Source organism: Rhinopithecus roxellana, chromosome 5 (assembly GCF_007565055.1).
Source record: "Rhinopithecus roxellana isolate Shanxi Qingling chromosome 5, ASM756505v1, whole genome shotgun sequence".
Lineage (NCBI taxonomy): Eukaryota > Metazoa > Chordata > Mammalia > Primates > Cercopithecidae > Rhinopithecus > Rhinopithecus roxellana.
In genome coordinates this window covers 123215988-123243199 of record NC_044553.1, presented here as the reverse complement: position 1 = coordinate 123243199, position 27212 = coordinate 123215988, and the positions used below count along the sequence as shown (strand labels likewise).

The 27212-nt window shown below is 45.2% G+C and overlaps 1 protein-coding gene across 1 annotated transcript in view; it reads right to left on the bottom strand.

Moving 5' to 3' along the window:
- The window catches only part of TRPM1 (transient receptor potential cation channel subfamily M member 1), a 159637-nt gene extending 135967 nt beyond the window's left edge, over positions 1-23670 (bottom strand). The window contains exon 1 of the mRNA XM_010362886.2: positions 23327-23670. Within this exon, the coding sequence (XP_010361188.2) occupies positions 23327-23380 (54 nt within the window). The 5' untranslated portion in view covers positions 23381-23670. The remainder of the gene's footprint in view (positions 1-23326) is intronic.
- Positions 23671-27212: the final 3542 nt, after the last annotated feature.

Here is a 27212-nt window from a genome sequence, read left to right as displayed (position 1 = left end):
CCAGTGATATGGTTCAGCTGTGTCCCCACCCAAATCTCATCTTGAATTGTAGCTCCCATAATCCCCATGTGTCATGGGATGGACCCGGTGGGAGGTCATTGGATCATGGGGTCGGTTTTTTCCTGTGCCATTCTCATGGTAGTGAATACATCTCACGAGACTTAATGGTTTTATAAAGGGCAGTTCCCTGCACTCTCTCGCCTGCTGCTAGGTAAGACAGCTTTGCTTCTCCTTCGCCTTCTGCCATGATTGTGAGGCCTCGCTAGCCATGTGGAACTGTGAAATCTCTTTCCTTTTAAAATTACCTAGTCTCAAGGATGTCTTTATTAGCAGTGTGAGAACAGACTAATACAGTAAAACTGGAGTGCAACGCATTTCACTCATTTTCTCATGAATCCTCTTCAGACAGTCTCTGTGACTCCTGAGGAATTTAGAGACACTGACCCTGGGAGTCAGGCTGCAATAAGGAAACTGAAGAGGCCGAGCATGGTGGCTCATGCCTATAATCCCAGCACTTTGGGAGGCTGAGGTGGGTGGATCACTTGAAGTCAGGAGTTCAAGACCAGCCTGGCCAACATGGTGAAACCCTGTCTCTACTAAAAATACAAAACAATTAGCCAGTGGCGTGTTCCTGTAGTCCCAGTACTTTGGGAGGCTGAGGCCGGCAGATCACTTGAGGTCAGGAGTTGGAGACCAGCATGGTCAACATGGCAAAACTCCATCTCTACCAAAAGTACAAAGAAGTTAGCCGGTAGTGCACACCTATAGTACCAGCACTTTGGGAGGCTGAGGCAGGCAGATCACTTGAGGTCAGGAGTTCAAGACCAGCCTGGCCAACATGGTGAAACCCTGTCTCTACTAAAAATACAAAACAATTAGCCAGTGGCGTGTTCCTGTAGTCCCAGTACTTTGGGAGGCTGAGGCCGGCAGATCACTTGAGGTCAGGAGTTGGAGACCAGCATGGTCAACATGGCAAAACTCCATCTCTACCAAAAGTACAAAGAAGTTAGCCGGTAGTGCACACCTATAGTACTAGCACTTTGGGAGGCTGAGGCAGGCAGATCACTTGAGGTCAGGAGTTCAAGACCAGCCTGACCAACATGGTGAAACCCCGTCTCTACCAAAAATACAAAAAATTAGCCCATGGCATGTGCCTGTAGTCCCAGCTAGTCATGAGACTGAAGCAGGAGAATTGCTTGAACCTGAGGGGTGGAGGTTGCAGTGAGCCAAGATTGTATCACTGTACTCCAGCCTAGGTGACAGAGGGAGACCCTGTCTCAAAAAAAAAAAAAAAAAAAAAAAAAAAAAAAAAAGGCGGTGGGCAGGGGAGGGGAACTAAAGGAAAAGTCAGTAATGAACACAATAGACAATGGAGAGGCCCCATCCAGCCTAGGGCTTCTCCAGACAAGTTCCCCATGGCTCTTCAGACGGCAGATGGAAAGTGTCTGTGGGGCTAGGACATAGAGTGAGACAGAGCTTGCCCGCTGGAGCTTTTCCTCAAGGGGGCCTAGGGATGCATAAACAAGTAGATACTCATATAGGGCAGTGATAAGGGCTGGGAGGGGAGATAAAGGGAAGGGGAGTCCATGGGAGTGGCTCTTTAAGACAGAGGTGACCAAAGTAATTGAACAAGTAAGTGGCCCTCTGGGAAGAGCATGCCCTGGCAGTCCATGCAAAGGCTCCCTCTCCGGACAAGTGGCCGGAGGCCCGTGTGGCTGGAGTGTTGAGAAGGAATGGGAAGGGGACAGGCTCAGGTTGGGCTGAGCTTAGCCAAGTTCAGCAGGTCACCCCTTTCTGTATCTCAGTTTTCTCTAATGAAGGGATTGGACTGCTTCTAAGAATCTTAAATCATCTATGTTCTAAAATGCAGAAGCACATTAGTTATGATCCTGATGGGGTTCAGAACATGTCAACCCAAAATATGACTATGGAAGACCGGAATACGCCACCCCGCATATGCCTCTTTGGCATAAGAGTTATTTTGAGCTGGCTATTTTGAGAAACTGCAGGCACAGGGAGAGCTTTGAAAACACCATAGAAGTTATCCTTTTGCAAGGGAAATTTACATCTATAAAGGAAATCTCCATTTGTAAGGGTGTCTGCCTCTCTGCACCAGGAAAAGGACAGTAACTAAATCACCAGAGACCCTTAGTCAATGCAGAAGGTGCATACTTCAATCTGTGTAACAAATCTACCTTCTGGTTTTCCAGTGATTTCCCTGGTCATCTCATTTTAACCAAGTCTTTCCCCACACCCTTCCTTCTTGGTTTCAGAAAAAGTTGGTATTTAAACCTGAAGTCTAAGACCACTCTTTGAGATCTACTAAAGAGATTGACTCGGCTGGGCACCGTGGCTCACACCTATAATCCCAGCACTTTGGGAGGCCGAGGTGGGCAGATCACCTGTGGTCGTGAGTTCGAGACCAGCCTGACCAACATGGAGAAACCCTATTTCTACTAAAAATACAAAAAATTAGCCTGGTGTGGTGGTGCATGCCTGTAATCCCAGCTATTTGGGAGGCTGAGGCAGGAGAATCGCTTGAACCCAGGAGGCAGCAGAGGTTGCAGTGAGCCAGGATCGTACCATTACACTCCAGCCTGGGCAACAAGAGCAAAACTCCATCTCGAAAGGAAAAAAAAGATTGGCTCAACTCCCTAGTTATCCCCCATATATACAGGAAGGATACATATAATTAAACTTTTGTTTGTTTCTCTTGTTAATCTAACTTTTGTTACAAGAAGTCCCACTAAGAACTCATGAAGGGTGAAGGAGAAAATTATTTTTACTTCCCTATGATCCCATCTTTAGAGATAAACACTATCAAAAACCCTAGATATGTGCGCACGTTCTGTGTCCATACATATTAGTACGTGTTCAATCAGAGAATTATGGAAGGTTACACACCACCATAGCCAATATGGGCTTCCTAGGAAGAAAGAAGGCCAAATAAAATAAACACCTTATTAAAATATTTCTAAACATCATGTTGAACATGGTAAATGCATACATTTTTTGTCAATTAAAAATTAAAAATAAATAAAATTTTTAAACTAAAGAAAAGAGAATGATCCATCCTACCCAAGTACATACATATGGATGAAATAGTTAGAAATGCAAGAGAGAATTAGATCTAAATCTACTAAATTTGTAGGGATACCCATTGCTATAGTGTGGCTATTTGTCCCCTCCAAATCTCATGCTGTAATTTTATCTCCAGTGTTGGAGGTGGGGCCTAGAGGGAGGTGTTTGGGTCATGGGGGCAGGTTCCTCAAGAATATCTTGGTGCCATCATCCTTGCAGTAATGAGTGAACTCTCATTCTGTTGGTTTCTACAAGAGTGTATGTGAAGAAGAGCCTGGCACCTCTCTCCTTGCTTCCTCTCTCGCCACATGATCTCTGCCCATACCAGCTCCTCTTCCTCTTCCACCATGAGTGGAGGCAGCCTGAAGCCTTCATGAGAAGCAGACGCTGGCACCATGCTTCCTGTGCAGCCTGTAGAACTGTGAGCCAAATAAACCTCTTTTCTTTATAAATTACCCAGCCTCCGTTATTCCTTTACAGTAATACAAAATGGACAAAGACACCCTTGAAAAAGTAAGTGGAAGAGTAATAAAGTTGCATAGTGATGAGAATTGTGTAATGTTAGTTCAGTAAAAACAAGCCTGTCAACATACCCCTGAATGTGTGTACCTGTTTTGGTCTGTGTGTGTAGAACTCAGAGGAAGGCGTGGCCATGGTCATGTTGGCCATCTCCTTGTTATCTCTGGGAGAGTGGGAGGAGGGGGGGTGGGAGGAGGTTGCAGTGCTGCCTCTGGATGGGTGGTAGGAATGGGGAGGGCACTGGATCCAGGCTCAATGGGGTCGCCAAGGCAGCAGGAGGTGTCTGGAGGCCGAGACATTAGCTCTGTGTTTCCATGTGCCTGTCTCTCCCACACCAGCCCCTGCCATGCTTGCTGTCCGAGCATGGGGACTCTTGTCTTCCACCACAAGGTGGATGTCGCAGCACCATTTAAACTCAGAAGGCATTTGTAGCACTTTATTATTATTCAAACAAGCATCTCTTTCAAGCACATGGAATGCCATGTGTGGTAAATCCAGTTCCCACCCTCTATGAGGTAACTGATCTGCCATCATCACAGGCTGGGTTAGGCTGCTACTGAAACAGACAATGTTGCCATCGTGGGGGTCAAGGCCCTAATTCACCAAATGGGCCCCTTCAGTCTTCAATCGGCATGATCATAAAGTTCCCTCTGTTTTAATCCTTAACCCGAAGTAACTGGTATTGGCCAATCAGCTTGCTATTGTTCCATCTCCCTGTCCTTGTAAGTAACTTTGAAATGACCAGTCTGCTTTTTGCCCTTTGTTTCTGCTTTCCTCAGCCGTTTTTTTTTTTTTTTTTTTTTTTTTGGCCTATAAAGCCAACCTCCTCCGCTCAGCTCATTGGAACTACTAATTCTTTTTTATGGAATAAAGTATTGCCCAATTCTAGAATTGCAAATAAAACCAACATGAGGTATTTAAACTAAGTTTGATGTAATTTTGTCTGTTGACAGATCTGGCAACCAAGGAAGGAACCTGTAAAAGACAGATCTAACAACCCTGAGACCCCTGCAGGAGCACAGGAAAAGCCCTGCTCACTCTACCTTTTGGGGAGGTCCCTGTCTTCCTCATGGACTCCTGAGAAGTCCTACTCTCTTTTGTATGAGTGCTCCCTGATATTTTTGGCATTTGGAGAACCAAGGTTAATTTGTGCTGTGGCAGGCACACCACCTTTCGGTTTGCAGTGACTGAGGAGTCACTGTGGCAACAACATTGTCATTTTTAAAGTAACTGATAACAGTGGCAGTAAGTGGTTATTTTTGGAGGGGTCCTCTTTATTTCTTCTCTTCTCAATGGTGAGGTCTCAGAGCAAAAGCCATGTTGGCTCTGAGATACCCAAGAGCCAACATAAAAATGGGATCTCTGATTTCTAAAGATCTGAGTACTCTGCCTTCTAATAAACCTGCCTTTTTCATGGACAAGAACTATGGCCCCAGAAGCTGCAAATATTCTCAAAAGTGGCAAAGTCTTACTAAAGATAATTCAGAATGACAATGGCTGTGATATGGAATGTTACAGGTGAACACAGAACTGGTTATCTAAGAAGCACACTTGAGTCTCAAGCCTCTGGAATTAGGCAGGGAGAATGGGATTATTATTCTAACAGGCATTCGGAAGTCTCAGAGACAACAGGATTCTAAAATTGCATTTAAAAAATTCGTTGTGAAGAGCTAATAAAAGCTAGACGTGCAAGACATCCCCCATACCAAGGACAGTAAAACCGACATGACTCCTACTGCTCCTCTGTATCCTATTTTGCCTAAATATTCACAATCTATTAACTTTCTGTCATAATTGCCTATATTCTCAGAAGAAAACAGTTAAACAGTTTTCTTATAAGATAAAACCACCCCAAACCCTAGGAAATAATACTCAAGTGACTTATATTCCCTGGATAAAAATAGAGTTCAGAGCCATAGTTTAAAATTTTCCTAAACCTAGAAAAACCCTGCAAAAGTTTTCTGAAGAATTTGAGATCTCGACTAGAACTTGTGACCCTGAGTCATCTGATCTCTACCAACGAACCCACATGTGGGTGGGAACTGGGGAAGCCCAAAAATGGATGAAAGAGGCAGAATGATGTTATCTGACAAGCCCTACCACCTGGTCCACTTATGGGCCAAGCAAAGCCTGAAAAATGACCACTGAAAGCCATTTTTGAAGAGACTCAATTCCGTGGCAACCAACAAGCTAGGGTGGCCTTCGGACCCCTGAAACAATGGTCTCCAGAATATTGTTGCCATCGGTGCAAACAACCAGGGCACTAGCAAGGGGGCTGCCCTCACAAAGATTTTGAGGGAAGCTCCTAAAAACAGCCTGCCAGCCCTCTGACAATCTTCATATTAACCACCAAGACTGATGGGCCTCCAAGGGAAGCTCTGATATGCTTCTTCCCGTTATCCAGTCTGAGTAGGTACCAGAGCCCCTATTTCTACTTTAAACCCCACTCTTACGGGACAACCTCTCTCTTGGAATAGAAAAGAAAAATTCAGTTGTGAGGGATAGCAAGTTGAGCTCTAGGAATGAGTCGAGGAATAAAAAATGCCTTCTTTGCCCTGTTTATTCAAGGGTTCTGTCCTGAAGTCAGTTGTCTAATTAAGAAACAGGTTAAGTTGAAAAGACCGGGCTGAGTGTAGTGGCTCACACCTATAATCCCAGCACTTTGGGAGTCTGAGGCAGGAGGATCACTTGAGCCCAGAAATTCAAGTGCAACCTGGGCCACATAGTGGGACCTCATCTCTTTATTTACAAATAAATAAATGAAAATTTAAAAAAGAAAAGACTATGTATTAACTAAATAATTTCCAAAACACAATTTCTTGGCACTTAGCTGGCTTTTTTTTTTTAAATCCTTGTAAAAGAAATTTATATCTGTAAAGAAAATCTATTTTTAAGGTGCTTCCCTTTCTACATCTAAATCATTAGGAACTTTGACAGTGGAGAATAGATTGGCTTGAAGTTTACGTAAAAAAAAAAAAAAAAAACCTTACCTTTGTATAAGGTGTTTTGGCTGATCATTTTGCCTGATCTAGGCCTTTACCTATGACCTTTTTTATCTTGGCAAATAATGATGTTTAGATCTAAGTTCTGTGCCTTTGACATGTAAATTTTCTACCTCTTTCCACTCTTTTCTACCTTTTTAAGAGTCCTACCTTTGGATGTACAAATTTGATGTTGCCTAGATAACAATTATTTAGGCCAATAGAACAGGTAATCAGGGCATTAATTGTCTAAACAGGGGAGAGAAACTATTTGAAAACTGACAAATGAATAATCTTATTAAAACCATATCTGCCTCTGTCTGCGTGTCTGTATGTCTATCTGTGTTATGTATATGTGATGTGTCTCTACCAAAATATAAGAAAGAGTCATAATGAACTGGCTTAAAGAAAAAGTTAGCACTTAAATATTTTTTCAGAAAAAAGAAACTAACCTAAATGCCTTTTTGTTCGTGTGACTTGAGTAAATCTTTGGTAAGTAAGACTAATTTATTATTGTTGGTTTAATAAAAACAGCTGTGTCTTCTGATCAGCAAAATACTAATGTATTTAACTTTAGCATTCCTGCTTAGGTGGCAACTGTCTACCACTTGTGTGCTGTAAAATGGTTAGCAGCAAAATCATTGAGATGATGGCTAACTTTGTGTAACCAGCAATGTAAGCATAATTGTTAAGAATGAGTAAATTATGTGGATGTAAATGGGATACAAATATATAAATACCATTCTCATAATTTTAAAATCTTTTTCAGTAACTTAATCCTAAAGTCATGTTACGATTAATAGATATTCATGAAATGTTTAAGTCATCTCTAAGTTAAAACACTGAAACATTAATTGCTGAACGTAAGTTTAAGGTATATATGTTTGTGCTATAGTTTGGATACTTGGCCCTCTAAACCTCATGTTGAAATTTGACTCTTGGCTGGGCATGGTGGCTCACGCCTGTAATCCCAACACTTTGGGAGGCCGAGGTGGGCGGATCACCTGAGGACAGGAGTTTGAGACCAGCCTGACCAATATGGTGAAACCCTGTCTCTATTAAAAATAATAATAAAAAAAAAATTAGCTGGGCATGGTGGCGGGAGCCTGTAGACCCAGCTACTTGGGAGGCTGAAGCATGAAAATCACTTGAACTAGGGAGGCAGAGCTTGCAATGAGCCGAGATCGTGCCACTGCACTCCAGCCTGGGTGAAAGAACGAGAATCCGTCTCAAAAAAAAAAAAATATTGAATAATAGGAAAGAAAACAAAAGTGATTCTCAATGTTGGAAGTGGGGCCTAATGGGTGGTGTTTGGGTCTGGGGTGGGATCTCTCATGAAGGGCTTGCCCCACCCTTGTGGTAATGAGTGAGTTCTTGCTTAATTAGTTCCCGTGAGAGTTCCCTCAAGAGTTGGTTGTTAGAAAGCGTTCTGGTACTTTCTCCATCCTCCTTGCTTCTTCTCTTCCATGTGATCTGCACACACCGGATCACCTTTACCTTCCTCCATGAGTAGAAGCAGGCTGAAGCCCTCACAGAATCAGATGCTGGCATTATGCTTTTCATACAGGCTGCAGAACTGTGCACCAAACAAACCTCTTTTCTTTATAAATTACTCAGCCTCATGTACTCCTTTATAGCAACACTAAACAGAATAAGACATTTTCTAATCTTTATTTGTTTGCTTGCTTGTTTTTTTCTGAGACAGAGTCTTGCTGTTGCCCAGGCTGGGGTGCTGTGGCACCATCTTAGCTCACTGCAACCTCCGACCCCTGGGTTCAGGTGATTCTCCTGCCTCAGCCTGCCAAGTAGCTTGGATAACAGGTGCCTACCACCGCACCTGGCTAATTTTTTTTGTATTTTTAGTAGAGAAGGGTTTCACCATGTTGGCCAGGCTAGCCTGGAACTCCTAGCCTCAAGCGATCCACCCACCTCAGCCTCCCAAAATGCTGGGATTACAGGCATGAGCCACCATACCTGGCCTTAATCTTGTTTTTATATGGTATGGAGAATGTTTGGGTCTGTTAGTAAACATAAAAAATTGTTCTATGAGGAATCATATATTTCTATAAATTAGAACATGCATGTTTATAAAATGTTGGTATGTGACAGTTCAAAATTTATTTCCTAGGTTTTCTCTAGAAATTAAGTTTATTAAATATTAAAAATTTTAATTAATATAGGTAATTCTGTACGCAAAGTGTATTAAAAAAGTAAGATGTGTTTTTGGTGAGAAAACTGTAGAAGGACATGAGGATATACCTTTGTTAAAGAAAAGACTAATTTCATCTAACTTGGAGGTTATTTAGAGGATGTCTTAAAATATGGACTAAGGAAGAAAATAGAAACAAGGCAGACAGAAACCAGTACGTAGGAGAAAGTGGTGCAAAAAAGTCTATAAATATGAGTGTGTATTTTTGATAGAAAAATGTTGAGAAGAGAAAGTAATTTTTTTTTGTATGAGGGAGAATTTTGTGTGGTCATAATGACAGGGAAAAAAGTATATTTTTGTCATGAGGTAGAATGATTGGTTATTCTAATATGAAGAAAGAAATGTAGGACAAAAAGGTTTAAGCAAGTTGTAGAAGACTTGTGGAAGTAAAATCCTATGAAAGAAATTGTGTGTGTGATCAAGTTGGTTAAAATTGGTTGTGAGGGACATCAAATCGAATTCTATTAATGAGTCCAGGAATAGAAAATGCCTTCTTTGCCCTATTTATTCAAGACCTGTGCCCTGAAGTCAGTTGTCTAATTAAGAAACAGGTTAAGTTGAAAAGACCAGACTGGGTGCAGTGGCTCACATCTGTAATCCCAGCATTCTGGAAATCTGAAACAGGAGGATCTCTTGAGCCCAGGGGTTCAAGACCAGCCCAGGCAATTTAGTGGGACCTCATCTCGATCTACAAATCAATAAATAAATGAAAATATTTTTAAAAAGAAAAGACTGTATATCAACTAAATGATTTCCAAAACACAATTCCTTGGCACTGAGCTGTCTTTTTTTGATATTCTTTGTAAAAGAAATTCTATGTTTAAGGGTATCTCCCTCTGCATCTAAATCATTAGGAACTTTTACAACGGGGAAGACTTTGGCTTGAAGTTTACATAACAAACCTTACCTTTGTATAGGTTTTTCTAGAAATTAACGTTTAATATGAAAAAGTACACTGATTCAAAACTGAAATTTGATTTATTATGTTAAAACAACAAAGTTTTTTGTTTAAAGTATTGATTTGCTCTTAGTAAATTATTGTGAGATCTTGTAGGTAATTGGCCTAGAAAACAACGAATCTGTTTAATCAAAATAATTTCCTATGCTTCACGTTTTCTTTGTTAAGTCATTGATTACTTAGGAAAACTAACACTTATCTCTATTAAAGAGTTAAGGTTTTTGACAATTATGTTACTTCCTGTATTTGCTTTTGAAGTCTTTTAATTATCACTCTGGCTAAATGAATGACTATTATTTCACAGTGACTTGTAATCTTATTTTTGATCAAGTCTTTTGAACTTTTATTTTTGACAAACATCCCAAAATCAAATTCAAACTGAATTTTTGACCTCAAACTAACTGGGCCCCTGGAAGTTCAAATGAGAAATATTAAACCAATTAGACTTATTTGATATGTTAAATTTTGTGGAAAACATTATCAAATAAATATGTTAAATTTTCTTTGAGTTATATTTGTATACATTCCTAAGGTGTGCCACAATTGTATGAAATTTCTAGAAATCTGATGTGCTATCAAGTCATAATGTCAGTTATTATGTTAAAATGTTTTACACTGCAGAAATAACCAAATTTTCTTGTCAATTGCATCCTTTCTATAATGGAGTCTCGTCAGGCTTTTAACCATGGCCACTTTAAGTCTGGTTGTCTACAGTTAATTGCTTTATTCTGATGCCTTTCTGAAAGCTTTTTGCAGGCAACTATAATTCTAAAGCAGTGTGTCTTCAAGGAGGTTTGTTGAAAGAATGGAAAGAAGTCTGACAAGTACAGGTTTCCGATAACTTTGAGGTACTATTGGACTGAGTAAGAAAGCCTAAAGCTCAATTGAAGAAACAGATGGGTTTGTGAAACTGCTGAGATCAAACAGCAAGAATTAATTACATGAAGCCGAATGAACTGATGAAGAAGAATTATGAGTTTTTACAGCTTTTTAATTTGAAGTATTGTTGGTTCATTTAATGTTTTGTTTTCCAGTTTTGTTTTGGTTTTTTTTGTTTTGTTTTTTTGAGACAGAGTCTCCCTCTGTTGCCCAGGCTGGAGGACAGTGGTGCTGGAGTGCAGTGGTGCTATCTTGGCTCACTGCAACCTCCACCTCCCGAATTCAAGCCATTCTCCTGCCTCAGCCTCCTGAGTAGCTAGGACTACAGACGTGCCACAACGCCTGGCTAATTTTTGTGTTTTTAGTAGAGATGGGGTTTCACCATGTTGGCCAGACTGGTCTTGTACTCCTGACCTCAAGTGATCCACCCGCCTTGGCCTCCCAAAGTGCTGGGATTACAGGCATGAGCCACTGTGTTCGCCCTGTCTTCCAGTTTTAAGGAAAGTTGTTGTTTTCTTCTTTTAAGCTATCTACAGCTTACAGCAATTTTGTAAACATATTTTTATAAACAAAAATTAGAACGTTTGCTTTTCCTCCCTACCTGATCCTTCTAAAATTCAGAAGCTATCTGTGAGTATTCTTATTTTTATGGCAATATGGTTATTTGAATAACTTCAATAATAATTTGCTCTCTTTATAACAGGATACAATTAGAAACATTGGTTATACTACCAAGGCTTTGACTGGAATGTCATATTTGAGAATACGTATGGAAAGTTAGGCTTCAAGAGTTCCGAGCCTTACAGTGAGTGAGTAAAAGGTCATCATTTCCTGGCAGGCGCAGGAACCTCAATATATAAGATGCTGTAGGCAAAGTCTGATGTCTGCCTTGGTTCGGCTTCCTAGTGTCCAGGTTTTTCAAAGTTCCATCTGAGGCCAGGTATAGTGGTTCACACCTGTAATCCCAGCACTTGGGAGGCCGAGATGAGCCAATCACTTAAACCCAGGAGTTCAAGACCAGCCTGGGCAACACGGCAAAACCCCGTCTCTACAAAAAAATACAAAAATTAGCCAGTGCGGTGGCACATGCTTGTAGTCCCAGCCACTTGGGAGCCTAAGGTGGGAGGATCACTTGAGCTGGGGAGGTCAAGGCTGCAATGAGCCATGACCGCACCATTGAACTTCAGCATGGGTGAGACAGCAAGACTCTGTCTCAAAATAAATGAATAAATAAAAGTCTAATCTGAGATTCTTTGTCAAAATATCCATCCACGCAAATTTAAAAGGAGCCTATGTGGTTACTCTTGCTGTAATTATTAATTATGTAAATAAGGTCAATGAGACTAAATTTATTTTGCAAACAAATTAGTTTTACTCTGTTGATCTTTAGTATAAATGGGGGTGACTATAAGACAAAAATCAAAAATCAATTTCAGAAGAAACTATAATACACCTATTATTAAACTATGGCCCTGTTCATTGTTTTTGAGATTTTTTTTTTTTTGAGACATAGTTTCACTCTTGTTGCCCAGGCTAGAGTGCAGTGGCTTGATCTCGGCTCACTGCAACCTCTGCCTCCTAGGTTCAAGCAATTATCCTGCCTCAGCCTCCCGAGGAGCTGGGATTACAGGTGACTTCCACCACACCTGACTAATTTTTGTATTTTTAGTAGAGACGGGGTTTCTCCACATTGGTCAGGCTGATCTCGAACTCCCGACCTCAGATGATCTGCCCACCTCAGCCTCCCAAAGTGCTGGGATTACAGGTGTGAGCCACCGCACCCGGCCCCGGCCTTGTTTTTGAGTTTTTATTATCTGTCTGTAGACTGGACTAGATTCTAACTTCTTCTCATTTTCTCCAATATCTTACAACTCTCCAACTAAAACCAAAAACTGCTCTGTTTCTGAAGTCCTATAAGCTGAAGCTGGACAACTAGATATAAGTCTCAAGGGAAGGTCTCATGCCCTTGATGTGAGAGCCACACAGAGTTCCCTAGAATGTGCACTGCCACAGTCAGAGACGTTCAAACTGGAAACCGGGACAAGAAGATGCTGATTTAAAGCTGTGGACAGCCTTCTCCAAGGTGTCAGAACGAGACTCCGTGTCATAATGACTCTTATTTCTTTTAATTCTTTTTTTACTTATGCCTGCCTCTTTCACTTGGCAGGATAACGCTGCAGTTACAATTTCACAATCAGTAGCTTCTGTGGGTTAACTGGATGGAATGTTGACTCTGTCATATCAAACCTAAATGGTTACAGGATCTAACAAATCCTCTAGGCCACCTAGTGGGCAACTTTAGCAACATCCCAAACACAACTGTTTGTTCAAACTGTATTTGTGGTCTCTTCTACAGAGGTAGCCCTCTCTTTTTTAATTTAACCTACTCGGGGGAAGCTAGATGTTAGAACTGCTACCTAACAATGGAACGGGGAGGAAGCTGTACAGTTGCTGACACTTCTTGTTGTACATAGATAAATACATCAGAGCGTGTAGAGACACAGCTGCAAAAAATCAACACACAGCCCACTCAAAATGGGTGGAGGACTCATCAGGTTCATTTTTTGATCTGTTTGATTTTAGTTGGTTTGGCTATAAGGTTGTCTAATCTTTTGGCTTACCTGGGCCACATTGGAAGAAGAAGAATTGTCTTGCACCACACATAAAATACACTAATGCTAATGACAGCAGATGCAAAAAAAAATAAAACATCGTGAAAAAAATCTCATAACGTTTTAAGAAAGTTTACGATTTTGATTTGGCCCAGGCTTTGAATATGTGCCTCATTCAAAGCTGTCCTGGGCCACAGGTTGGACACACTTGGTTTGTGAGGACCCTGGCTAAGGAGCATACTCCATATTCAGTATTAACCTCCTTATAGTCACAATAGTATTCTCCTTGGTGCACTGTATCCTCTCAAAAAGTTTTAAATGTTTGCATGCAGCCATCCACCAAATGTCAAATGGTCCCTTTTCAGCTGGAATGACAAAAAACTCAAAGAAACGCACAGTCGTGAGACACCATAACCTGTGAGTGACATGCTGAGACTGGAAACACAGAAACTGAGGGGTTACTGAGAGGAGTGCTGATACCCTTAGTTCTGGTCACCCTCTCACCTAGGTGACAGTCTAACCAAAAGTGGGGAATTAGTAAATAAAAATTAAAAGAAGCCATTGCTTTTGGACTAAGCCTGCTCTAGGCCCCGACAGACCAGACTAGAAATCAAAATGGAGTCACCCATGTTAAAGTTCCACATCACCAAATGGAAACTCAGTTGTTACCTGGCCTTCTGGAAAATCAGGAGAGAGAGATAACAGCCTAATTTACCAAGCAGGCCAGTTTCAGTCTTCAATCAGTATGATTATGAAGTTCCACTTGCTTTAATCCTTAACTTGAAATAACCTGATATTAACCAATGCATTCATTTTCCATTTTTCTGTCTCCCTGTTCTCACATTACAAGGAAAGTAACTTTGAAATGACCAATGCAAGGCCGGATGTGGTGGCTCACGCCTGTAATCCCAGCACTTTGGGAGGCCAAGGCAGGAGAATCACCTGAGGTTGGGAGTTCGAGACCAGCCTAACCAACATGGAGAAACCCCATCTCTACTAAAAATACAAAAAATTAGCTAAATTTAGCTACTAAATTTACTAAATTTACTAAAAATTAGCTACTAAAAATACAAAAAAAAAAAAAAAAGGGCGTGGTGGTGTATGCCTGTAATCCCAGCTACTTGGGAGGCTGAGGCAGGAGAATTGCTTGAACCCAGGAACCAGAGGTTGTAGTGAGCCAAGATCATGCCATTGCACTCTAGTCTGGGCAACAAAAGCGAAACTCCGTCTCAAAAAAAAAATTCAATGTTTGTTCCTTGTTTCTGTTTTCTTCAGCCCTTTTTGTGCCTATAAAGCCAATCTCCTTTGCTCAGCTCAGTGGAATTAACTTCTTCTTTTTTATGGAATAAAGTATTGTCTGATTCTAGAACTGCAAATAAAGCCAATTGAGGCCTTTAAACTAAATTTGTTGTCATTTGGTCTTTTCACAGTCATCACCGGATCCCCAGCTCCAAAAACACTGCCCGGCACACAACTGAGCTATGTGCACACGTTTATCTGTATTAAAGCACCTCAGCGGGCTTGCAGAGAAAAATAACAAAGAACCGTTCTGAATTCCCGTAAACATTTTATTAGCTGATAATAAGATTTTGCTCACTTTTCAGTCGCGGTTCTAAAATGAAATTAAATCTGTGACTTTTTACAAGGGTATTCCTTTAATGGCATAAAATATGTAGAAAGCAAAGAATTTCCTAGTGAAGAGGCAACATCATCACACCTCACAGATATGGAAACTCAGGCCCAGAGAGGTGGAACGGCTGTCCTGTGGCCACACATCTGAACTGGGATTTGGACTAAGGATTCCCAGTGGCTCTTGTTCATCACTCCCAGTCGCTCTCAGATTAGCTGCTCCTGCAGTCCCCAGGCTGGGAATTGCAGTGCAAGCGAGGCCTGTGTATAGCAAAGTGTAGCTGGATGGTGCCACTCAGGGTAACGTGGGTCTTCTCTAGACATTTACCTGTGTTCATTTGGGGGAGCATTTCCAAGCACACATATAGGCTGATGTGGAAAAAAAACCTATAACTTTTCTCAGTAGCTGAGATAACCCTGGGGATGGAGCTGCTTTAAAGCGGACCAGAGGTCCAGGTGCCCAGGGAGGTGGCGGCTGCTGAATGGCCTGCCAGTGATGGTGGCTTCGGTTTAAATGGCCTGCCAGTGATGGTGGCTTCGGTTTATGGCTTCTGATCTGCTGAGTAGTGAAATCTTGCCTGGGGCTGGTGTGCCTGTGGAATTGCTGGGACCAATTAAAAAACCAAATAAAACAAACCAACACACAAAACAAAAACCGTCAGCAGGGGCTGGGAAGAGAGAGGTCAAGGAAGGACAACAGGGAGGCACAGAGATTGTGCAGTTTGTCTACTGTGTCCTCGGCCCTCCCCAAGATTTCCATAACAACATGTCCTTGTGGGGAGTGGGGCAGTCCAGGCTGACCCCAAGGGTCTAACAAAGGGACAAAACCAAGAGACAACTTTTCTGAGTCGAAGATCCTCAAATGAAATGGATCTGAATGGTAGGTGCGAAGACAGCGGGACCCGGCTCCTTGATCTTGGGAAATGTGTTAATGAGCTGGGGGTGAGCAATGAGGTGCGCTCACACCCTCCAGCTCCAAAGGGGGTTCGGGGGCTGGGGGCCTTCGGGTGACCTGGCTCCGGCACAGCTGTACCCTGTGTTGTGTAGGAGAGAACGCTCCATCCTGATTATGTAAAATCAAAGTCCAACCATCCACATTACACACTAGCAAATAATTCTCCTCTGTGATGGTGCGAATTTCAGTGGAGCTTCAAGGCCTCCCTCAGTGGAGAAGTAGCTTTGTTCTGTGAAAGGAGGAAAGGTAAACTCTTCATCAAAAAGCTCCCACGCCTCACCAGGGAGAATGAAGAGACAGAAAAGCAACCAGTGAGTGGCATGCACCTGTCAATTTCAGCAGCCTGTCATCTGTGCAGATAAGAACTCTCCTGGCCTTGGTGTTGTAAGGGATGCTAGTCATCTTACCCCCTAGCAAACATGTGTAATCTGCACAGAAGCCTGTGGGGAGAAGAAAGTGGCTGGCTGATTTTTGCCAGCACACAGACACCCCCAGGGTAACCTCACTTCTGGCGCCTGTTAGACAGCTGGGTGGTCTGATGATCGATCCCCTAGGCATGCTGGGAGCCAGGCAGCCAGGGTGGGCACTGGGTCTCCTGCCTCCCCTCCCTGCAATCCTGGGCAACCTGCACAGCACACACAGCAACAGTGCGACCCACCCATGTCCCCCCAAACTTCAGTGGAAGAGTGGAAGAGGGACCCCACAAGTCTGAGAGTGGCTGGTTCATGTGAGATGCCATGACCAACCTTTCTAAAGTGGAAAACACTCAAGTAGCCTAATAGCCAATGTCCCAGTTCTACGTGGAAGGGAACTGAGGGCTGGGGAGGCCAGGCAAGAGGCAAAAATCTGTGAATGGCCAGAGGAAGGCTCTGTTGGCTTTGGGGTAGGGGCGGGCAGGAGAAGGTGGTTTTCAGGTGGTTTTCAGGACCCCTGAGAGTTTACCCTGGTCTCTGAGGAGCTACCTATTGCTCCAAGAAAATAACATCCCAGGCCGTAATCCCAGCACTTTGGGAGGCCGAGACGGGCGGATCACGAGGTCAGGAGATCGAGACCATCCTGGCTAACACGGTGAAACCCTGTCTCTACTAAAAATACAAAAAACTAGCCGGGCGAAGTGGCGGGCGCCTGTAGTCCCAGCTACTCGGGAGGCTGAGGCAGGAGAATGGCGTGAACCCGGGAGGCGGAACTTGCAGTGAGCTGAGATCCGGCCACTGCACTCCAGCCCGGGCGACAGAGCAAGACTCCGTCTCAAAAAAAAAAAAAAAAAAAAAAAGAAAGAAAATAACATCCCAGCTTAGCTGAGGGGGGCAGGTGTGTGTGTTCTCTGGCTGTGCTTAAGACACCAGGTTTTTCAAGTATTTCAGCAATTACAAAGGGCTCTATTTAATGCAGCATGCATAGGAACCAAAGGCTGTCCCTCTGAGCCTTTGAGGATAAACTGAGAGCTGCCTGGGCCCTTGGGGTGCATGGCTGCTATGACTTGTCATGCATCTTTAAAATCCCTCTTCCATCTTGACATTCTGCCAATTTCTTCAGTTCTGAAACCTGAAGATATTCTGTTGGTGAGCATTGACAATTTGGTAGTGACTTTGAGCAGCAAATTCTTTTTCCTTTCTGTCTTTCTTTCTTAAACATCCTGTGCTTGCTGCATCCCCAGGCCTGGGTGGCAGAAGGAGGAGCCCATCCTCTAGCTGTGCAGGAAGTCAGGGGTAAAGCCCATTCTCCATTTCATCCTTAGGAGCTAACTCCTAATCTTGTGTTGCCAGCAGCCCTAAGTGTTCTTAAGTGTCCTCAGCCTGGCCTGGGCTCCAGAAATGGTGATGTATTTTGCATGGAAAGGGTTTCTTCTATAGGTAACTCTGGGTTAAAAGTCCCTTTGCGGGACTTGCCAGAGCCTTTAGTTTGCTGATGTGCATTGTGGATCTCTAACAGAGGACTCTGTGGTCCCTTTGGTTTGGAGCTGGGCATGCCCTCAGGCTGGCGTTCCTGGGTGCACTTGTTGTTAGCTTACAGAGGGACCCTTTGGAGAGCAGAAAGGAAGAAACTGGTCAGGCAGGCAGTTAGGGTGGCTCCTGGGTTGAATTTTTTTCTTTTTTCTTTTTTTTTTTTTTTGAGACAGAGTCTTGTTCTGTTGACCGGGCTGGAAGGCCATAGTGTGATCTCGGCTCACTGCAACCTCTGCCTCCCTGATTCAAGTGATTCTTCTGCTGCAGCCTCCCAAATAGCTGGGACTATAGGTGTGCACCACCACACCCGGCTAATTTTTGTATTTTTAGCAGAGATGGGGTTTCACCATATTGGCCAGGCTGGTCTCGAACTCCTGACCTCATGATCTGCCCGCCTCAGCCTCCCAAAGTGCTGGGATTATAGGCATGAGCCACTGCACTTGGCGATTGAATCATTTAACGCTATATAATGTGGCCTACTTTCCAACCTGACTATGGCATAACAGCACATGACAGATACAAAAGGAAAATGGCCAGGTGCAGTGGCTCATACCTGTAATCCCAGCACTTTGGGAGGCCAAGGCAGGTGGATCACTTGAGTTCAGGAGTTCAAGACCAGCCTGGCCAACATGGTGAAATCCTCCCTCTACTAAAAATACAACAATTAGCCAGGCATGGTGGTGGGCACCTGCAATCCCAGCTACTTGGGAGACTGAGGCACAAGAATCACTTGAACCTGGGAGGTGGAGGTTGCAGCGAGTCGAGATTGCACCACTGTACTCCAGGCTGGGTGACAGAGCGAGACTCTGTCAAAAAAAAAGAGAAGGAAATCAAAATATTTTACCCCAGGATATGTTTCTTTGCTGTATTTTGAAATGGCCCACCATCTTTTGTGGGGGAAAATTTGCAGCTGTAAAGAGTTCTATTAACGTAGTAGAGCTTTCTCCTTCCAGGCCTTCCTAGTCCTGAAGAGATTAGCTGACAGTCTAGCACCTTTTAAAGACCTAAACAGGAAACACTTGCCATCTATTGTCTCTAAGGGTGGCCACCTAAGAAACATCATCTACATAATAAAAACTTTGAACTTCACAACTCCTTATCTTAACCCACACACTTCTTTCTATTGATTCCAGGTTTTTGATAATAACTTAACTTTTTCAACCAATTGCCAACCAGAAAAGCTTTGTGTCCACCTATGACCTGTGGGCCACCCTCCCCAAAATATGTCCCCATTTCTGGACCAAACCAGTGTATACCTCACATGTATTGACTGATCTTTTATGTCTCCCTATAATGTATAAAACCAAGCTCTAACTCAATGCCCTGGCACATGTTCTCAGGACCTCTCAAGACTGTGCCTTGGGCCATGGTCACTCATATTTGGCTCAGAATGAACTTCTTTAAATATTTCACAGAGTTTGACTATTTTTGTCAACATTACAGATACAGCTAACCACCTCCACTTTGAAGAGATGTATGTATTTATTTTGGATTTCCCTTGTGTGTTTTAGATTTTTCTATAAATAGTATGCTTGCTTTTTTTTTTTTTTTTTTTTTGAGAGAGAGTCTCACTCTGTTGCCCAAGCTAGAGTGCAGCTCACTGCATCCTTGACCTCTTTGGACTCAAGTGGTCCTCCCACCTTAGCCTCCCAAGTAGCTGGGACAGCAGGTGCACCCCACCACACCTGGCTAATTTTTTGTATTTTTCATAGAGATGGGGCTTCACCATGTTGCCCAGGCTGGTCTCGAACTCCTGGACTCAAGCAACTACCCACTTTGGCCTCCCAAAGTGCTGGGATTACAAGTGTGAGCCACCACGCCTGGCTAGGGGCTTATTTTTTAATTCAGCAGTATGTTCTGAGGTTTATCCATGTTGATATAGGTGGCTTGGTTCATTTGTTTTAAGCGCTGTGTAGTATTTCATTGTGTGAATAAGCAAAAGCTTATCCGTATCCTTTTGAATGAACTATTTGTTGTTTCTGGTCTTCTACGGCATGCAATGTGAATGTGAGCATTTGTGCACCTTTCCTTGTACACATGTGCTAGAATTTGTCTAAGGCAGACGGGTATCACTGCTGGGCTATACTATTACTAATCGTATTTAGGATCTTGACCTTTGACTCGTGACTTTATCTGTGCCTTTTAGCAACAACAACAAAAATGTAGACAGGGATAAAAGTCCCAGGCAGAATCTCATTTTTCATCTCCTGCATGAGTACTTGGAGGCCTTTCCTGGAAGAGGGACTGTTTTGGCCAGTGGGGCCTCCCAGCAGCAGGCTGCAGAGAGATGGAGCTCAAGGGTCCCCCGTGTCCCCAGGGATTTGCTCACTGCCTCAGGATTGCATGCTGTGCATCCCTGTTGGTCTAAGACCAAAGGAAGAGCTTCAGAGCTGGGAAGAGCAGACCAGCCAAGGACAAAGGGTCAGATCTGCCTTGTACAAATAGAGGGTCAGGCGAGATGACCGGAAGACTTGTACATAGTGCAGTTTGTATGTGTTTTTCCCACAGGGCAGCTGGTGTGTTTCAGCAAACACGGTGCAGAGGGGTGCTGCTTTCGGTTAGGAAACAGCACCGAGCTGCTGCGTCAGTGGAGGGCCAAGTATGCAACCAGATAGAATGAAAGCAATCCACTATGCGCCCATGTGATTTCACGCCTGTTTCCTAGTACTTCCCTAAAGAATGGCTTCCTTAAAGCCAGAGGTATTATCTTTCATTCTTCCATCAATAATTTTACTTCTTAAGTGAGGGCTTTTATAGACAGGCCGTAGGGCAAAGTGTGCCATCAAGATTCTCAACTCCTACAAGTTTTTGTAGGAGTTTGACATGCACCACTGTTATAGGACAGGGGTCCAGATCCAGACCCCAAGAGAGGGTGCTTGGATCTCATGCAAGAAATAATTCAGGGCGAGTCCACAGTGAAAAGTAAAAGCAAGTGTATTAAGAGAGTAAAGTAGGCCGGGCTCGGCAGCTCACACCTGTAATCCCAGCATTTTTGAGGCTGAAGCGGGCAGATCACGAGGTCAGGAGATCGAGACCAACCTGGCTAACACAGTGAAACCCCGTCTCTACTAAAAATACGAAAAATTAGCCAGGTGTGGTGGCAGATGCCTGTAGTCCCAGCTACTCGGGAGGCTGAGGCAGGGGAATCACTTGGGAGGCGGAGGTTGCAGTGAACTGAGATTGCGCCACTGCACTCCAGCCTGGGCGACAGAGCGAGACTCTGTCTCAAAACAAAAACAAAAACAAAAACAAAAACAAAAAAATTAAAGTAGTGAAGGAACAGCCGAACGAACAGCTACTCCATAGACAGAGTAGGACGTTCCCGAAAGTTAGAGGAGGAGCATGTCCACGCTAGGTGTGGTACTCATATATATGGAGAGATGTGCTCTGCTACAAGGGTTTGTGATAAATGATTTATTTTCTTAATTATTATATTTTGCAAGAATCAATATTATTATTTTTAAAGCAAAATTAGGAATCCCTTTGTTCTCCAGATATCGGGATATCTGGACACTCCCAAGTCTAGGTCTGTTTAGTAAACATTATTAATTTGTTGCCATAACCATAAACATCTAGAGGCTAGAAATGCCTAACTTTCTGGGAATGCAGCCCAGCAAGTCCCAGCCCCATTTCCCCAGCCCTCACTCAAAATGGAGTCACCCTCACTCAAAATGGAGTCGCTCTGGTTCGAACACCTTTGACACCACCACAGTGTGGGATCACCACACTGTGACAGGGGATGGGGCAGGGGTCATCTTTGTCCTTGGGCTTGAAGTAATGCACAGTGTGAGATCCTGTAGGAATGGCTGTGAGTGTGCAGACATAAAGGAGGTGCTGTTTTTCAATCTGGACCAAAATCGGAGTGATTCTCCCATCCTCCCGTTTTGCTGAATTCCCTGCTCCCAGATCCTACCCATTGCAATTCCAGGGCACCAAACATACAGCAGTATGGGCAGAGGTATAGAGGTGACATTAAATCCAAAAGACAAAAGCCTGCTCCTTTTCAGAGCTTATCAGCAAGAACAGTGTGGGCTGGCTTTGTCCCAGGGAGGAGGAGGTCTTGTGGAGCCACCTGGCCTGGGCTGTACGGCCAGTGGTGTGTCTCTTGTTCCCACCAAATGGAGCAGTGCATTTGCAAATGTAAACTTACACAAGAACACGAGTACGTGCCATCTCTAAAAATAATGCTGACTCTCACACATGCGCACAAAAGCAGATAGACGTGCCTGTCCCCCACTGAGCCCCAAGGATGGATCTTTCCTATTTGGGAATGGAGGCGAGCTTTAACTCTTTATTGTTATTATTTTTTAGAGAGCCTTTTATTTTTTCCATTTGTATTTTCAGGTTCATGAGGTGCCAGAGACTAGTAAACACTTGGTTGGACATCTGCTTCTGCCCCATTTGATGGACCGGGAGACTGAAGCCTGGTGAGCTGAGTATGGATGGGAAGCAGCTCCCACCTGGGGCTCTGTTTTTAGCCCAGATAAAGAACCTCTCTGAGTGTGGCCACCTGGCTCATACTGCTTCAGCGGCTCCGTCCCCAGCTCTGGGGTCGGTGGACATGTCGCAGGTGCTCAGTAAGTGCCAGCTAGGGGGCTCTACCCTCCCCGGCCCACACAAAGGCTGCACCTGCTGCTGCTCTCCCAGCTCCCTTGCTGCCTCCCCCCACCCTCCTGTGCACAGTGGGCAGTGCCCTGGAAGAAGCAGAGATCCCCACTGAGTCCTCAAGGTATGCAAGGGATGTCCAGAGGCCTCTGCTATGGTCTGGGCTGGCCTCCCACTCCATGCCAGGGGCAGTCAGGGAGTTAGGGTGAGAGGCAGTGGCCTGCCCAGTCCGCCTGGGCTCCAGTGGTTCTTTAAGGCAGCCCTGGGTGCTCAGGGCCACTGTTCCCAGGCTGGCTCAGAGTCCCCTAGGAAAAGCACACCTAAGACTCTTATCAGCATGTACTGTGGGAGGTCCTGTCTGGGGTTCCTGGGAAAGGCTGTTCCCCACAGCTGGTGACGAGTCCTGGGAGCCTCTTGCCCTCCCAGGTTCTCACCTAGGGCCCCTCTGGCCTTCCCTCCTGTTAGATGGTACTGTCTGCTTTCCTCTATCAGACCCCATCCCCTCAGGGCGAGGCCCAAGCCTGAGTCATCCCTAGGTCCCCCAGAGCCCACACAAACATCTGATGCAGAACAAAGGGTGAGCTTGAGTCCAGCAGAGAGAACTAAGGGGCGCCACCCTCGCAGGGAAAGCAAGAGATGCAAAACTCTGCAACTGCTGACTCCAGAATGGTGAAAGGATTTGTGCCACCCCGGTAGATGCCTCCCGGGTGTGCCACGGCCACTGGAAGGTGGGAGCAACTGAGACCACAGGCATAGGACACGGAGCAGGAAACATAGGGCACCTTCTGAGAAGGGACTCTGATGTGAGAGCTCTGAACACCCCATGCCCACCCAGCATAGTTTGGGAGGACAGGGCCTGCTGGGCCAGCGCTCTGAGATGACAGAGCTGGAGACCAGTGTCCCTCTGCCCTTCCTCCCAGCTGCCCACAGGCCGCCAGCAAAGCTCACTCACCTTCTGTGACCCCGATGTAGAACTCTTGAGTGAGCCCCTCTTGAAGGAGCTCATCTCTCTCAGGGAGCCCGTGAGCCGCCCTGCTGACTCCCTTGGGTGGCCAGGCCAGTGGCACGGGGGCTGCCTTCCCTGGGTGGGCAGGAGCGGAGCCACACGCTTGGTGGCAGCCCCACGCACTAGGCGAGCGGGCCCAGATCCTGGGGTGAGGCCAGCCAGCAGCTGGGTCAGCCCAGGAGGAGCATGTGCTGGCTTTTGGTGGCCCCTCCTGCCCGACTCCTGACACCACCCCCAACATCTGTAATCAGGCCTAATCCCTCCATCCCCAAAAGGTTTAGAGGGAAGAGATTTAGCAAATGGCGATTGAAAGTAAATCTACTTTGACAAAGTGGTGGCTGCAAAGGGTGGTCAAATGGGAAGGATTTGGGTGTCCCGAAAGGTGCATTGTGAGGGCAGACAGCCCCTCACTGCTGGCATCTGAGGCCCCTTGGAGAGTGGCATCCAGATCCCAGAGGCCCGGTGCCCACCTGGCCAACCGCCTGAGTCTCAGAGCAGAATTTGCATCCGGGCCCGGGCCGTGGGTCTCAGCTCTTTCCTTGGAGCCATCAGTGGGCGTTTTCTCCCCGTTAATCTGGCAGCAACACAGCAAGCCTTCTTCTGCAGATCCTGTGGCCGGTAGCCCGTCTGCTCTGGGCTGCTCTGGCACGTGGGGCTCTCTGTGTCAGTTCCGATTTCCAGGTCGCCTGTCTTGCCCCTCTTAAAGGCAGGTGGGATCATGGGTCTTCGCAGTGCAAGCCTGGCCTGAAGTGTGCCACCCTGGCTGCCGACCCTCCTCTGTCTCCTACAGGCACATGAGTGTCATCTCCCACGTGCAAGGGAACAGACTGGAGCTCAGAGAGGACAGGCCATGTATTCCCGTCGTCGTAGAGAGATTTTTATTTAACGACTGGCAAGCTGAAAATATAATAGGAGGCTGTGAAGCCCTCATAGCTGTTGGGCCAGGACCCCCCGCCTCCTCTGGGAGGCCTGTCGGTTGTGGAAGTTTGGAGGGTGGAGGCACAACCTCTACCTGTTGGGATCTGGCTTACAACCAGCACATCTCTTATGGGGTGGGGCCGGCCCTCTGTTCCCCGCTGTCTCTCAGGACCCCTGAAGTGAATTCAACTGATGTATTTTGAGCTTGTACTATGGGCCACATATTGTACACATCAGGTGCTAGGGATACAAGTGGGAACAGCAGGGAAGAGTCCCTGCCCTCCTGGAGCTGACCTTATCATGGGGAGGCAGACGCCTCGAGCAATAAACTAAATAGCGTACCAGAGGGTGTAAGAGCCAGGCAGGGAAAGAAAGCAGAGAGAAAGGCTGGGCTGGGGGCAGTGGCAATTTTAAATAAGGAAAGTCTCTGAGAAGATGGCTTTTGAACAAAGACTGGGAGAAGGTGGCTGGTGAACGAGTCCACTGAGCAGGGATGTGGGAGGGGGATTTCCAGGCAGAGGCAACAGCCAAAGGCTTTGACTCTGAGGCCTGGCTGACATATTCAAGGAAGACTAAGAAGGCATGGGCGCCTGGGAGAGGGGATGCCGGGATGAGGGCAGCTACAGAGGTGATAGTGCAGGACCTGGGAGCCATTCTCAGCACCTTGGGGTTCGTTTCTGATTATGATCCGATGTGCAGTTTGAAAGGACCACTGTGGTTCTTAAGATGCACTAGCCAGCGGGGCCAGGCTGTGGTGAGGAACTTGACAACCTGGAAGAGGGTAGGGGCAGAGGAGTGATGGGTGGGGGTCTGACTCTAGAGTGAGTTGGAATGTGGAGTGAAGAGGATGTGCAGGAGGGTCAGATGTGGGATGTGTGAGGAGGACAGACATTAGGAAGCTGCAAGACTTCAGGCCGGGACTGCCTGAAAGATGGGGTCACCTGAGGTGACATGGAGAAGGCTGTGGATGGGGTGGGCTTGGGGGAGGGGCCACGCCTTCTGTGCTGCTAAACATAATGGCTTTTCCAGTCCCAATTTTCTGAGGCCTCACAGAGGATTGGATGCAGCCGATGCCTCATCCTCAGGCTGTCCCAGTTTGCCTCCTTGTCCTCAGGCAAATCCTCAGCATCCTGCATGGTCTGACATCTTGCACCTAACTGGAATTGTTACATTCCTTGAGGCTCTGTGTAAGACCTCCTCTCCTCTCACTGGACCCCGGGTGACCTCCCCCCGACCCCTTCAGCTCCATTACCATGGGACAATTCCCCAGTGGCACCCTCCTGCCCTGATACCCCATCCTGGGCTCTCTGCACTTCATACCCGGCTTCTAAGCTGGCTCCCCATCAAAGACACACACCTCAAATGCAGCTCTTCCCCCCACTCTCTGGTCCACTTCCTGACCTGGTCTTCCTCTAGGTTTCCTGTCTCAGTGATGGGTACATCATCAGCAAGACAGGAAGCCTTCATGCTCTGGGACCCCATGTCCTAGCCACCTCTGTACTGTGGTCTCCCAGACAGCTGTCTACACCTATGCAAAAAAGGGTAACGTTTAAAACTGCAGATCTGGTCAGGTAATGTTCCTGCCCAAAACCCCTCAGAGCTCAGGACTGACTCAGATCCTCACCTGCCTCTAAGATGCTGCCTTTGCCACCTCCCCACGATGGCATCCTTTGCCCTTCTCCCCTGCCATGCTCCTTGGCGTTCTCTTGTCCTCAGCAGTACTGAGATGCTGGCCACAGCATGTGTGTGTGACGTTACTTGGCTAACCTGTGCCTCCTATCTCTGGGCCTCCTGGCGCCTGTCCTGGATCTGTTGGTCTCACCAGTTCTATCATTTCTTTGACTTTCAGAGCATTGCAAAAGTATGGAAATGCTCCAAACTTGTCTTATGAAGCTAGCACAATCCTAACACCAAAGCCAGACCAGGAGAGGTCACCTTAGACCAGTTCTCTGGTGAAAATAGACACAAAATTTAGAAAGAATATGGTAACGGCCGGGCGCAGTGGCTCACCCCTGTAATCCCAGCACTTTGGAGGCCAAGGCAGGGGGATTACTTGAGGTCAGGAGCTCAAGACCAGCCTGTAATCTCAGTTGCTCCAGAGGCTGAGGCAGGAGAATCGCTTAAAGTTGGGAGGCAGAGGTTGCAGTGAGCAGAGATCACGCAACTTCACTCCAACCTGGGTGACAAAGTAAGACTCCATCTCAAAAAAAAAAAAAAAAAAAAAAGAATATGGTAACAAGTTTAATCTAGTGCAGTTCTAAAAGAAAAGACCACATGACCAGCACAGTCATACCTTATTCTCAGGAATGCAAGGATGACTCAGCACTGGAAAATCTGTTCATGTAATCAAGCATATTAACAGCTTAATGAAGAAATGCCCTGTGATCATCTCAATAGCTGCCAAAACCATATGGTCCATCTCAGTAAGGCAAAAAATAAAATAAAATAAAAACAAGAAAAAGAAATCTAAACCAAAAACAAACAAAACCCCAAAATATTTGACAACATTTATTTTTGACAGCATTTTCTATCCTCAAGCATAATCAATTAGAAAATCGTTCGTATCTTATTGCAAAAGAAACGATAAAACACTTGGTAACAAGCCTAAAAAGAAGTGTGTAAGGTCTATAGGAAGAAAACAATAAAATTGTACTGAAGAATATAAAAGGAGACCTTGACAAAATACGTATTTTCTTTTTTCTTTTTTTTTTTTTTTGAGATGGAGTCTCACTCTATCGCCCAGGCTGGAGTGCGGTGGCGCCATCTCGGCTCACTGCAAGCTTCGCCTCCAGGGTTCAAGTGATTCTCCTGCCTCAGCCTCCCGAGTAGCTGGAACTACAGGCGCCCGCCACCTCGCCTGGCTAACTTTTTGTATTTTTAGTAGAGACGAAGTTTCACCGTGTTAGCCAGAGTG